The sequence below is a fragment of the Balaenoptera acutorostrata genome, chromosome 19 (assembly GCF_949987535.1).
Source record: "Balaenoptera acutorostrata chromosome 19, mBalAcu1.1, whole genome shotgun sequence".
In the NCBI taxonomy this organism is placed as follows: Eukaryota; Metazoa; Chordata; class Mammalia; order Artiodactyla; family Balaenopteridae; genus Balaenoptera; species Balaenoptera acutorostrata.
In genome coordinates, this window is record NC_080082.1 from 3887744 (window position 1) to 3900701 (window position 12958).

The following is a 12958-nucleotide window of genomic DNA, read 5'->3' on the forward strand; positions in this document are numbered from 1 at the left end:
CAGAGGCTCCATGGCCAGGAAGTGGCAGCTCTGAGACTTGGAAACTTGGACTTGGGTCTAGGACACCAGCCACACCCTCACTTATCACCAGATGGTGCTGCTTCTCTCCCAAGGAGCCTGCGACGGCACAGAGATCATTGTTCAGGAACGCCTGTCCCCACCAGCTGGTGATGAATTACAAGTGTCCTCTCGCTGGATTTTATACCGCCTGCGAGTGGCACATGAGAAATAGACCTCCCTTTGACTAAAGGCTTAAGAATATTGGAAAGAGCTGGGCCTGGGGGCTTGCTGCCTACCAGGGAAGGCTGCCTCGTGGTGGTGAGGTTTGGATGGTACCCTTCCCCCACCAGCTTGGTCAGTCCAAGGTCCGTGCCTGGCCCGCCAGAGGGATGCCAGCCATGGGGGTCCCCGCTTCCCCTGCAGCCAGCAAGTGACCACTCCCCAGGTGGGCCCTCCCAGTGCGGCGCCTGAGGACCACACAACCTCCTGCTCTGGGAGAAACCGAGGCGGATTGGCCGTGCGTACCCCTGGGGGCACATGGCCCAGCCCCCCAGCTCGGCACCAGGGCTGCCGGTGTGACAGCTTCCTTCCCCTGGCGAAGGCTGCTGTCCCCACACCCGAGATGTCTGCAGGGAACTGGGGCTCAGAAACGGATGGCAATGGAAAGCTGTCCCCCCCCAAGGCAACAGATGCAGCCCCCGACGTGCCCACGGCCACCCCGTCCTCTGGGAAAGGCAGCACTGGGGTGGATGCCACCATACAGGGAGCGGGAGAGACAGCGGGGAGACGGGGAGGGGCTCAGAGCTCTGGGGAGAGGGAGTGACAGGGTTGTGTGTGTGGGGGGACACGTGTGCATATGGATATGCGTTCCCAGGTGTGTGTCTGCGATGTGTCCTTATGTGCACGTGTAAGAGTGTCTAGTGCCTGTGTGTGTGTGTCTCTGTATGCGTCTCTGTGTCTCTGCACATGTACCCTCATGTCTGGTGCGTCTGCCAGGTGTGCGCTTGTCCCCGCATGTCCCTGCGCCTGTGTGTCCATGTGTCTATAAGTGCTCGCCCCCTGCGCCCGCCCCGCCGTCCAGCTGGCAGTGCACAGCTGGACCCGGGGGCTGTGCGCGCCTGCCCGATGAGAGGTGGCAGGTGTGTAATAAACCATTAGTCACTGTCACGTTTCCAAGTAGCAGCAGCAGCGGCCTCCCCGGGAGGGGTTGACTATGGGATGGTGCTCCTGGCGGGTCTCCAGCTGTGAGCTGGGCCCCCCCATTCCCCCCCAGGCAGGGCCACAGCCTGACAGAGAGCAGCTGGCAGACGTGGGTCTTGTGCCCCTGCCCTGCCCCGGGCGGCCCCAGGGCAGGGGGCAGGGGGCAGGGCCTCGTGCGTGCCAACCGGGGGAGGGGAGGGTCCCCGAGGGTCACGGTTTTGCAGGTTATTACCCAGAGCTGAGGCACTCATGGGGGCGGGGGGCCAGGACCTGCACTGAGTGCACTCCTGTCCTGGTTACTTTAATTCTCACACCTGCCCGCGAGCCAGGCACTCCCAGCGGCCTTCCTTCCCATTCCTCAGATGAGGAAACTGAGGCACACTGCAAGAAGACACTTGTCCCAGACTCAGAGAATGCTGGGGGCCTCCCTGCCCACCACCTGCATGTCCCCTTTGCTGCCTGACACTCCGTCCCCATCAGCCAGGGTCTGGAAGCCCCTCAGAGGGCTTGGTGGCCCATCAGCCCCTGGTCAGCCAGCCCCTTCCCTCGCCGAGTCCACGTCGCAGAGAGAAAGGTGGGTACTGGGGTTGTCCTGGAGATGGATGCCCAGATGACCACGCGCCGGCTCCCCCAACCTGCCCGCTCCGGCTCTCTCACTAACAAGCAGTGTTTTCCGCCAGCTGCCCCCGCGGTGGCCCAGCAACAGGGAGGCCTGGGCCGGGGGGCGGTCTTGAGACTCAGTCCTCCTGGGGGCAGGACACACACAGGGACTCACTCTGAGGGGTCTTGGCCTAAGGGGCTGCTCCACGACCCTCCCTAGGTAAGAACGCAGGTGTCCACTCACTGTTCCCAGCCCCGGGCCCATGTGCCCCACGATAAACGCCTCGGGACTCCACACTCAGGCCCAACGACCCACGAGGGGGCTGCCTCTCTGCCACTGGGGAAAGCGACGTGTCCGATGGGGCCGAGATGCGCGGACGGGGTCTCCAAGGCTGGAGGGGGTGGGAGTGAACGCCCACGCAGGAGAAGGCCGGTCAGCACCTTCCCCGGCTGGACACCCTTGTTCCCTCTGGCCTAAACGAGGTGACGCCGAGAGCCACGTGCCGGGACACGTGTGGCGCAGCCACAGGGCGGGAGTGAGCGCGGGCACACGCACCGGGCGGGCCCACCACCCCGTGGCACACGACGGTGAAACCAAGCACTGCGGCAGCTGTGACAACAGAAGGACCTCGCAGCGCTGAGCCGGGCCCAGGAGACAAAGCTCACACCCCCAGGACACCGGCGATTCAGGCAAACACAGGTGCGACGGAAAAAGCAAATGGGACCTGGCGGGTCCCTCTGGGGCACCGGGGCATCCAGCTAGATGGAGCGTCCTAGGGCTGGGCTGGGTGGTGGTCCATGGGGATCCATTACATGATTTTTAAATGAACGAGTGAACACAATGGAACGTAGAGATAAAAAAAAACAACAACCCAACAAAGGCCATTTGTGAATCAACCATGAGAGAGTGTTAAGAAGCAGGGGAAGAAAATCAGACTCAAGTCAGGGAGACCCAGCCTCCTGGCTTTCCCCTAGAACGTGGCGACCGCGGGGTGGGAGTCTGCGCCGGAACTTTCTTTGGGCGCTCCCTCGCCGCCGGGGGCAGCCTGATCCGCTCCAGTACTCAGAGACAGTAAAAAGCTGGCCCCTACCTGTGCCCGTGAGGTCTGGTCCGGCCCCGTCCAGGCTGCTCTGCTGACACCGGGCTGGCCCCTGCTCCTGGGCGGTCCTGGGGCCCCTGGGCAGGCTCTCCGCTGGGGCGCCTGGCCGAGACTCGGGCTCCCGGGAGGGAGGGTGGACGGCCGTCGATGCCTCGAGAGATGCAGAGGTGACCTGGAAGGACGGGGGAGGGGAGGACATGGTGAGTCTTGGTCACGCCTGCCAGGAGGTGCCCAAGGGGTGGGCCCCCTGGGCCGCTGGGTACCACCCCTCCCCCATGATGGCCTGGCTTTGTCATCAGGGACTCAGCGTGGCTGGCTCGAGACAGCAGCAGAGCTGGTCCCCAGACTGCCAGTGTGAAGTCAGTACCAGTGACTTCCTCGCCCAGCAAACCTGCCCAGCAGCCTGGTGGGCACTGAGGATCCACTCCCAGGTCCCATCACTACCCAAGCCCCTATTCTCGGCACGGAAGTTTGCAATAACCACCTACGAGTTAGTTGCAGCTATAATCATTAACCTAGTTAATCTTCAGTCTACCCCACAGGGCAGTCATCTCCCCCACTTTTTCTCTATTCAAAAAAAATTGTAGTAAAATATACATTACCATCTTGACCATTTTTAAGGGTACAACTCAGTGGCATGAAGTCCAAACACAATGTGCAACCATCCCCTGGATCCATTTCCAGAACTTTCTCATCAACCCAAATGGAAATTCCATACCCATTAAACGCTAACGCTCCGTACTCCCTCCCCCAGCCCCTGGCACCCACCGCCCTACTTTCTGTCTCTAGGAATGTGACTAACCCGGTCACCCCACCCCCTTTCCACAGTTGGGGAAACGGAGGCTCAGAGAGGGGTAGTGGGAGCCTGAGGTCACACAGCTGCCAAGGCAGGGTCAACTCAACTGAGCATCCTGGGCTCCAGGTCATGGGGAAGCCCCTGCCAGGGTTCCAGGGTCTGAACAGCAGCAGTTCCCTGGGGGCCGGTCCCGGGGACTGGCGACGCCCCACGCCCCGATTACGAGCTTCAGGGCCGCACGGTTGTCTAAAAGCAACTTCACGCTGACCCTGTTTTTCCAGGGATTAGGGCTATAAAACCAAAGTACCGGAGAGAGACGGATGGCGCTCCATCCAGGCTCCAGCAGCTCCACATGCGAGAGACGGATACATTTACCGTTTGTTTCCGGAACGCTTTAATTTATGGGATCCATATGGTGACACGGCCCAGACTGCAGCCCCCGCAAATCCCACAGGGGTGCTGGCGGCTTAGGCTGGAGCCAGGAGAGGGCGGTGCCTGGGCCCAGCACACTTCATTCACTCGCTGGCTCGCTTAGGGCCGGGGGCCCCTCAGCATGGCGGGGAGCCTGCAGCCCCTCTACAGACCCCGCCCCGCAGGCTTTTAGCTGCTCTGGCAACCTTGCCAGCATCACTTCGGGAAACTCTGCCAGATGTAGGGCTGCTGTGTCCCCCTGTTAGTCCAGCCAACCCCAGGGACTGTCTACGGGGTGGCACCTCATCAAACCAGGCAGCATTCTTGCAACCCCCTGGCTGGCAGGGAGTGGAGGAGGGTGGCACTGTGCCCTGGCCTTGACCCTGCCCATGCGCTGGTGGAAAGCAGAGTGGGGTGAGGCCCACCTACTGCTTGTCCTCCTGGAGCTGGGGGACCAGGGTCCTGCTGGGGAAAGTGGCCGGGGGATGCCTCGTGGGGGTGGGGATGGCTCCCTGGATGGAGAGCTTGTGGGCATGAGGATGCCGTTTACTGAGCACCTACTATGTGCTACGGTTAATCCTCCCAACAGTCCTGTCTCGAACAAAAACATGGAAACACGAAGAGACAAAGTGGCCTGAGTCCCCACAGTAAGTGGAGGTGTCGGGATGTGAACTCAAGCAGCTGGGAGAGGATTCTGCTGTTACAAAGCATCCAGGGAACATGGCTTTTAAGTAGAAAACAGCAGATGGCAAAAGAGAATACTACTGGGTGGGAGGGGGTACAGATGACAAGGTCTATAGGAGTTTGATAATAGGAGAACTCCCCAAGGGCTGGAAAAATCCAGGCAGGCTTCCTGGAGCAGGTGGAATTTGAACTAGGCCTTCAAAGGGAGCAGTCTTTAAAAGGGAGGGGGTACAGGAAGGACAAGAGATTCAAACACACATCTCTGCGGGGAGCAGGGGGGTAAACCGGAAACAAGGTACTGGTAGGTGAGACTGTAGGGGGACAGCACCAGTCCCACCCAGCACCAGTGGGGGCCACATGGAAGGAAGCCAGCCCCATCACGCCAGTTCTGATCTTTCAAGAGGAAGCTGGGAACTCATTTTTAAAAGCTGCACTCTCCCCCCCCCCCAAAAAAAAAAAAAAAAAAAAAAGCTGCACTCTCATGATTATTAAGTGTTGAAACACGATGCAAACCCTCATACATTGCTGGTGGGACTGTAAACTGGTGCAGCTGCTTTGGAGACGGTCTGGCAGTTTGTCAAGGTCCAAACAGAGTCATCCTAGGACCCAACAATTCCACTCCTAGGTAGATACCCCGGAGAACCGAAAACAGACGTCCACACAAAAACTTGCACCTAAATGTTCGTAACAGCCCTGAGTTCACAGACAAATGACTTCTGCCAACAATGAACTTGCAGGTGGGTCCTTCCCCAGTCGATCTCCCAGGTGAGAGCAAAGCCCCACCGATGCCTTGACCTGCAGCAGGGGCCCCCGCTGAGCGTGTGGTGATAGGTGCCTTGCTGTGAGCTGCTTATGTGTAGCCCTTTGTTACACAGCAGTCGATAACTAATAAAACCCCAAAGCTCTAGAACAGGGCCTGGCCCAGAAACACATGTTCCCTGGCACCGTCGTGTGCCAGACACCCTCCCTCCTCTGGTCCAGCTGTTCCCACCACGTTGACTCTTGTTGGAAGTAAAAGGATTTTACCCCCTTCTCCGGCGTTTGTCGGCAGCTGCCAGTGGACTCCTGAGAGGGCTCAGTCACTGTTAATGGATGGGCGAGGCTGCCAGACACATGTGGGTGGGGAATATGCATTATCTCATGCTAGCATCATCGTAGGTGGAGGCAAAGGTTCTCAGCCAGACCATCACATGGAAGCAGAGAGCAGCCTTTCCTCACCCTTCAAGGACAAATTTACAACAATGCCTGACTAATAAAAAGCAGACCCTTGAACCAACATATTCCTTGTGCCTTCTCTCTACCAGAGCCAGGAGTTCCAAGCTCACGGCCTGTCTTAATTTAAAGTGCTATTAGGACCGGGTCTGGGACATACATTGTTCCCTGCCCTGGGGACCCTGGAAATTGACAGCATCCCAGAGAGCCCCTGGGGCCCCCGCAGAGCAAGCAGGATAAACTTTATTGTCCCCTTTATTTCCCTGGACCAGGGCCACTACGTTTAAAGCGTTAGTTAACAGAGAAAGGCAAAAAGGGGAGAAATTTCCAGGGTTCTTTACCATAAAAGGGATTTGCAGCCCACCCCTGAATATCCTAATAAGATCTCGCCTTGTTATACTTCCTCCCGGGGAACTGAGTGATTTCTGGAGAACACTGACTCCAGGTAAATTCGCACGTAGGGATGGGGATGGAGAGGGGCAGAGAGCAGATACAGCACCCCTGCTTCATAGGGGAAAACCATGCAGCATTGTTGCCAGTACCCAGTTTATTTTATGAATTGTATTAGTCCGTGAGCTCCCCAAGTTTGAGAACTCCTGCTTTATTGTTTTGTAGAATTGTTTTATTGAGATATAATTCGTATACCATACAATTCGCCCGTTTAAAGTGTACAATTCAGTGGCTTAGAGAATAGTCATAGAGTTGTGTAACCATCACCAAAATCCGTCTAGAACGTTCTCATTACCCGGTACCCATTAGCAGTCACTCCTCATCCTCCCCCGGCCCCTGGCAACCCCTCATCTCCCTTCTGTCTCGATGGATTTGTCTCTTCTGGACATTTCATATAGATGGACTCCTGCACCACGTAGCCCTCTGTGTCTGGCTTCTTTCCCTCAGCATAATGTTTCCCAGGCTCACCCATGTGGTAGCCTGTAAAGGATGTATTTTTAAAAAGAAGGGAAGTTCCAGTTTGAGGGCACACAGCAGCCCAGAGGCCACTGCACGAGACACTAGGATTTCTCTCTCCAGCAGCCTCTCCAACATGGAGTGGCTGGCTGGCTGTTCCCGGGCCTGCTTCCCTCTCCCTCCTGGGCACTCAGCCAGACTCCACCTCTCCAGCTCCCTGCAGCGGGACGGGGCCAGGCACTGGGTCCTGGCCGCTCTCCCCAGCTGGGAGATCTTAGCAAAGTGACTTCACTTCTCTGGGCCTCAGTTTCCCCTTCTGCAAAATGGATTAATAACACAGCAAGTGTCTACCTCCAAGAGGGAGGGTGCAGGGGATTAGATGAGTTCTTTCTGCTAAAGCACTTGGTACATAGTAGGTGCTCAAGAAATGGCAGCTCATCTCATGACCTGACTGCATAAGCATCAGGAACAAGAGCCAAAGGGGTGCAGTGGCCAGGGGACCCCACAGAGCCTGGAGGGGTGTGTGCTGGGGAAGGCTTCACGGCCTCGGCCTTTGCAGGGGGGCCCACCTGGCCTCTGGGCAGTTTCAGCCCCAGCTGGCAGGGACACCTTCTAGGCCCCCTTGCCCGCTGCTGACGCAGAGCCAGAGGCAGTCCTGGAGCCCCTAAACTCATGGGGGCAGGATCTGGGGCATGGGCTCCCCCACTTTTCCTGATCACCCTGAATCGTCTCTTTCCTCCAAGTTGGCGCAAGATACACTCCAGGAAGCTGGCCTAGCTGATCTTAAATAAAGCAGATGTGGGACTGAATCCTGAGTGCCACTTGCCTGTGGGCGTAACTAGGAGTAACAGGCAAGTCACAACTGCTTGGACCTCAGTTTATGCCTCTGGGAAATGGGCCCGTAATGCCTACCCTAGATTTACTGAGCACTTGCTATGTGCTAGGTATCCACCAAGCACCTGCTGTCTGTAGCCTGTTTCATCCTCCCAACAACCCTACCTTAACTCCCATGTTGTAGGAGGAAACTGAGGCACACAGAAGTCAAGTCAGCTGCCCAAGGACACCCAGCCGGTCACAGTCAGAGCCCCCACGGTGCCGGCACCCAGTAGGCGCTCCCTGCATACTAGCAGGGCCTGATTCCTGTACTCGCTGCCTCGGCAGACACACAGCAACCGGGACTGTGGTTTCTGGCACACAGGTTTATACTGCGGCTGAGTGACGGTGGGTTTGTTGATGGTCTGCGGCTGATTTATGTCAAGACCAAGGCTGGGAGGATGAGACAAAACAGAGCTGCAGGAGGGGGGAGAGGAAACGCCAGCATCCCGATGGCGCAAAAGGACGTGGCATCATCACCTGCCCTTGGCCCCGAGGAAAAATCAGACACAGGCAGGAAGCCAAGTTTGGGGAGAAAAGCCACCTCCCTCCCAAACAGTGATGGCTGGGGGCCTGCCTTGGTTGGAGGCTGGGTGGGCACAGCCGGGTTGGTGGGAGACCTCTGCCACCTGCCGGTGACACATGGGTCACAGGCCCGGGGCCGTCTGTCCAGGAGCGACATAAGGGGGCACAGGCCAGCCCTACCACAGGGCCCCTCCTTCCCGTTTCCTGGTCCCCACGAGAGCCCACCCACAAAGATGCACTCGACCCTCTCTGGTGGGATTCCTTGCTCTGTGCTGCAAGCTGGTACCTCAGAGGCCGCAAAACAGTATTTTACGCCCCTTAATTCCCTGTAATAGCTCCATAATGGCGAGCAGAGAACTCCAAATACCGCAATAAAGGGAAGGATAAGGCTCTGGGTCAGGGGGAGATGGAGCTGCAGAACGTAGAGGCCCCGATAAGCAGACAACTAACGGGTTATTAAATGCGCGGCGCAGACCGGGCGTAATTGGAAAGTTATTAGATATGGAATACACACAGCACCCAGTAAATGAGTAATCAGGGGCTAATTAAGCTCACGCGACCCAGCAGATCGCGAGGGAGAGGCTGGTGGTTGCTGCATCTGTGACAGCAATTAGGGGCGCTCCGGCTGCCGCGCGCGCGGGAAGCAGGTCGCCGGCTCGGGCAGAGCAGCCACGGCCGGGGGTCTCGATCCGACTCTTTTCCCAGCCGAGTCCCCCCCCCCCACCGGCTGCTCCCACCTCTCAGGGGCTGGAGGGAGGGGGCGGGGAGGCACCAGGTGCATCCAGCCTCAAAGACAACAGAAGCCCAAGTGGACACAAGGTCCGGGACTCGGAAAAAGCAGAAAGAAGGTTTTATCCCTGGCTTCACATCCGACCAGGTGAGCACTCACTGCAGCCACCCGAGGGGACAGAAACAGTCATAACTCTCCCCCCAGGTGATCTGCAAGGTGTGTGTGCAGGGTCACCTCCTGGAGCTCTGTGGTGGTTCTGCCAGGCGGGCTAGGCGGGGAGAGTGATCAGCCCATTTTATAGATGGGGAAACTGAGGCTAAGAGGACCGGAAGTGGACAGAGCTCACCCAGCCTGCTTCCCCTTCCAGCAGGCACAGGACAACCCCCCCCCACCCGCCCCGGGTGTCTCGAAAAGAGGAAGACACTGGTGTTTCTCAGGAGGACGGCAGCCAAGCTCAGTGGAGAAAAAGGGGCCAGAGGCAATTAGGTGGCCAATGGGAGTGACCGTTTGGGCTCCAAGCTGGCGACCTTGGGCACGCTTTTAATGCCTCTGGGCCTCAGCTTCCTCGTCTGAAAAAGGGGGTGCTGACAGCCACACCCATGGCGCAGGGCAGTCATGGGGAGTTAGCATTCGTGCAGCCCAGCCCAGGCCTGACGCACAGGAAGCCCATGAACGCATTTCTTAAAGCAAGAAAGAGCAGCACGAAGAAGGGAAGCCCAGGCCCTCCTGCCATAAAGAGAACCAGAAAGCCCCTGCTTCAAGAGCCGGGGGCTGCTGGAGCCGAAAAATCTCTGGGTTCGGCTGAAACGAGGCGCTCTCTCCAAGCAGGAGCTACTGCCTGTCCCTGAAAGGCTGCAGCAGAAGGGTCATGGGCCATGACCCTAAGGCAGGAGGCTTGGGACAAAAATGCCTTTCATTGGTCACAGCTAAAAGTTGACAGCACCTACTGAGCACCAGGCCCCGTGCCAGCCTTTGCCGTGTCAGCCCATGAAGCCTTAGCCCTGGTGGGGAGGAACTCTTGGGCCCCATTACACAGATGGGGAAACTGAGACACAGAAAGGGTAACTCACTGCCATGTTTGGATGGGGCAGGTGGGGCGTGATGACTCTGGGAGCTTATTAGAAAGCCGGAGTCTGCTGCTAACAGCACTCAGAGCCTTGGGAGACACACCTGGCGGGACAGGTGCAGCTGGGAAGGGTCGAGGCCACAGGGAGACTGGAGCTGGCCAGAGGCAGGCATGCCCAACTTCTGCTGCTCTTGTGGCTGAAAGGAACATTCCAGAAGGTATGGGCCCGGCCCTCTCCCTCAAGTGGGGCCTCTGAGCCAGCTGACCCCCTCATAAGTACTGGGACAGAGCAGGGGGCTGCATGGAGGAGTTCACAGTTTCCACAGGCAAGCAGGCCTCCCCATGACTGCCAGGCAAAGGAGCACGTGGGTGATGCTGGTGGAATCCAGCTCAGGCCCAGGGTCGGGGTGAGGGCCCTCAGGGATGCGGGGGCTCCCAGAGTCCTTGGCGTTAGTCCCGAATGCCAGTCCCTGGAGGCCAGCAGCGGGAGCTAGACTGATCTCAGACCAATGACGGCCCGACACCCCGGTTCTCCTGGGGTGGCCCCTCCTACTCTTGCTGTGCCCACTCACCTTCCCCTCCTCCCAGGGAGAGAGCCTCCCACTGGTTTCTGGGCACACAGTCCTACCCACTTCACCACCCCACCAACCATGCCTTGGCCTGAGCCAACTTTCCAAAACACTACACATATCCACCTGCATAAAATCCTTTACCAAAGGCTCCTCCATGCGGCATCTAAGAGCCATGTGATTTAGGCCAGCCCAGCTTTTCACAATCTGTCATGCCTCACATCCATCCACCTATCTACCCGACCGACCATGCATCCATGCATCCATGCATCCATGCATCCATCCATCCATCATCTGTCTATCCACCCACCTACCTATCCATCCACCTGTCTATCTGTCCAACTATCCATCCATCCATCCATCCATCCATCCATCCATCCTATCATCTGTCTATTCACCCACCAACTTATTCATGTACCTGTTCATCCATCCATCCATTCATCTATCTGTCCATCTGTCCATCAATCCTTTCATCCAGCTATCCGATCATCCAGTCAAACATCCATCCATCTAATAAACATTTATTAAGCACCTACTATTGCTAGGCACTGTGCCTGGGATACAGCAGCAAACAAAAAAGTTAAAAATGTCTGCCGTTAAGAAGGTGACATTCGGGTCGGGGGAGACAGACAGTCAGTAAATACATATTTACATGACAGTTGGTAGGAGATGCCAGAAAAACATACAGGAGAAGGGGGCAAGGAGGAGGGGAGATGGGCACAGTTAGAATTTTCCATAGGCTGGCCCCAGTGAGAAGGGGACATTTGTGCAAAGACTTGAAGGAAACACGAGAGTTAGCCATGGAGATAGATATCTGCGGGAAGAGCGTTCCAGGAAGAGGGAATAGCAAACACAATGGCCCTGAGGCAGGGAGCATGTTTGGAAACCTTTACTGAAAAGGCCAGATCAGATTTTCGGCTTTTGGGCTGTATGTTCTCTGTTGGAACTATGCAACTTCGGCCTTGTAGCACTAAAGCACACTTAAACAACATGAACAGGAACACTGTGTGCTGTTCCAATAAAACTTTACTTACAGACACTGAAATTTGAATCTCATATAATTTTCACGTCACGAAACATTATTCTCCCTTTGATTTTTTTTTTTTTTTTGGCAATCATTTAAAAATGTGAAATCCATTTTTAGTCCATGGGCTGTATGGAAACTGGCTGTGGGCGGGACGTGGCCCACGGGCCAAGTTTGCTGATCCCTGTTCTACACGCAGCAGGGTCCGTGTGGCTGGAGGGGTGGCGGTCGGGGTGGAGGTGGGGCACCATTTGCTGCGACTCCTAAACACACCTGGGGGAGAGGGGTCTGTGGGAGGAGGGCAGCCGAGCCTCGACTCAGAGCAGAGGCGAGGCTGGGAGACACGGGAGATGGTGGGGCCGCTGCAGAGACTCCCTCTGGTTTCCTAGGTCCACCCGATGCAGGAGGGGCTGCGGAAGGACACGTGTGCACCTGTACCACTGGGCTCATTACCTTCTGGTCTCCCCTGTAGGTGTCCTGTAAGGGGCTGAGGGCAGGTGCAGAAACCATCTTGCCTGGTTCAAATCCCAGCTCTGCCACCTATGAGCTGTGTGCCTTCAGGCAAGTGACTCTACCTCTCTGGGCCTTGGCTTCCCTATCCGGAAAATGGTGAGGATGCCCCAGGTTCAGGGTTCAGGGTGGAAGCAACATAGGGGTCTGCTCACGAGCCACTGTCATGCCCATGAGTCCCCCCTCACCCCGAAATGCCCTCTGCCCCTCCCCAGTTCCCTGCCTCCTTTTCAGCCAAGAGTCTGCCCCCCTCCCCTGGACTCTCTCCCCAGCTCCCCTTCCCAGGCAGAGCCAGACCCTCCCTTGGACCACCTCCATTAGTGACCTCATCTGAGTACCACTGATTCAGCTGTTACACTTCTGCCCCCACCAAGACTGTCACTCCCCTGAACAGCACCTGGTGACTCCAGGTGCTGGCATGGTGTCCCCAACACAGCACAGAGAGGAGACATCTAAGTTATAGAAGGAGCCATGTGGAAGCCTAGGGAACAGTGTTTTAGGCATGGGGAACAGCCCATGCAAAGGCCCTGAGGCAGGAGAGTGCCTGGTGTGTCTGAGGAACAGCAATGGGGCCCACATGGCTGAAGAGTGGGGGAAACAATGGAGTCATGTTTTGGAGGGCCTTGTGAGCCCCTAAAGGACTCTGGCTCTCATTCAGAGTAAGATGGGAGCCGGGGCTGGTGCGGGGGGGGGGGGGATAGTTTCTGAGCCAAGGAGAGATGTGATCTGATTTTTGTTTTAATTTTAACTTT

At 57.0% G+C, this 12958-nt stretch overlaps 1 protein-coding gene across 5 annotated transcripts in view; it reads right to left on the reverse strand.

Annotated features, from left to right (window-relative positions):
• Positions 1–12958, reverse strand: part of GSE1 (Gse1 coiled-coil protein) — a 422062-nt gene that overhangs the window by 260316 nt on the left and 148788 nt on the right. For all 5 annotated transcript variants that reach the window (XR_009006130.1, XM_057534565.1, XM_057534564.1 and 2 more), the window contains exon 2: positions 2892–3072. Coding sequence is in view for 4 of the 5 variants with exons in the window: in XM_057534565.1 (XP_057390548.1) it covers positions 2892–3072 (181 nt within the window). In the remaining variant the exon portion in view is untranslated. The remainder of the gene's footprint in view (positions 1–2891; positions 3073–12958) is intronic.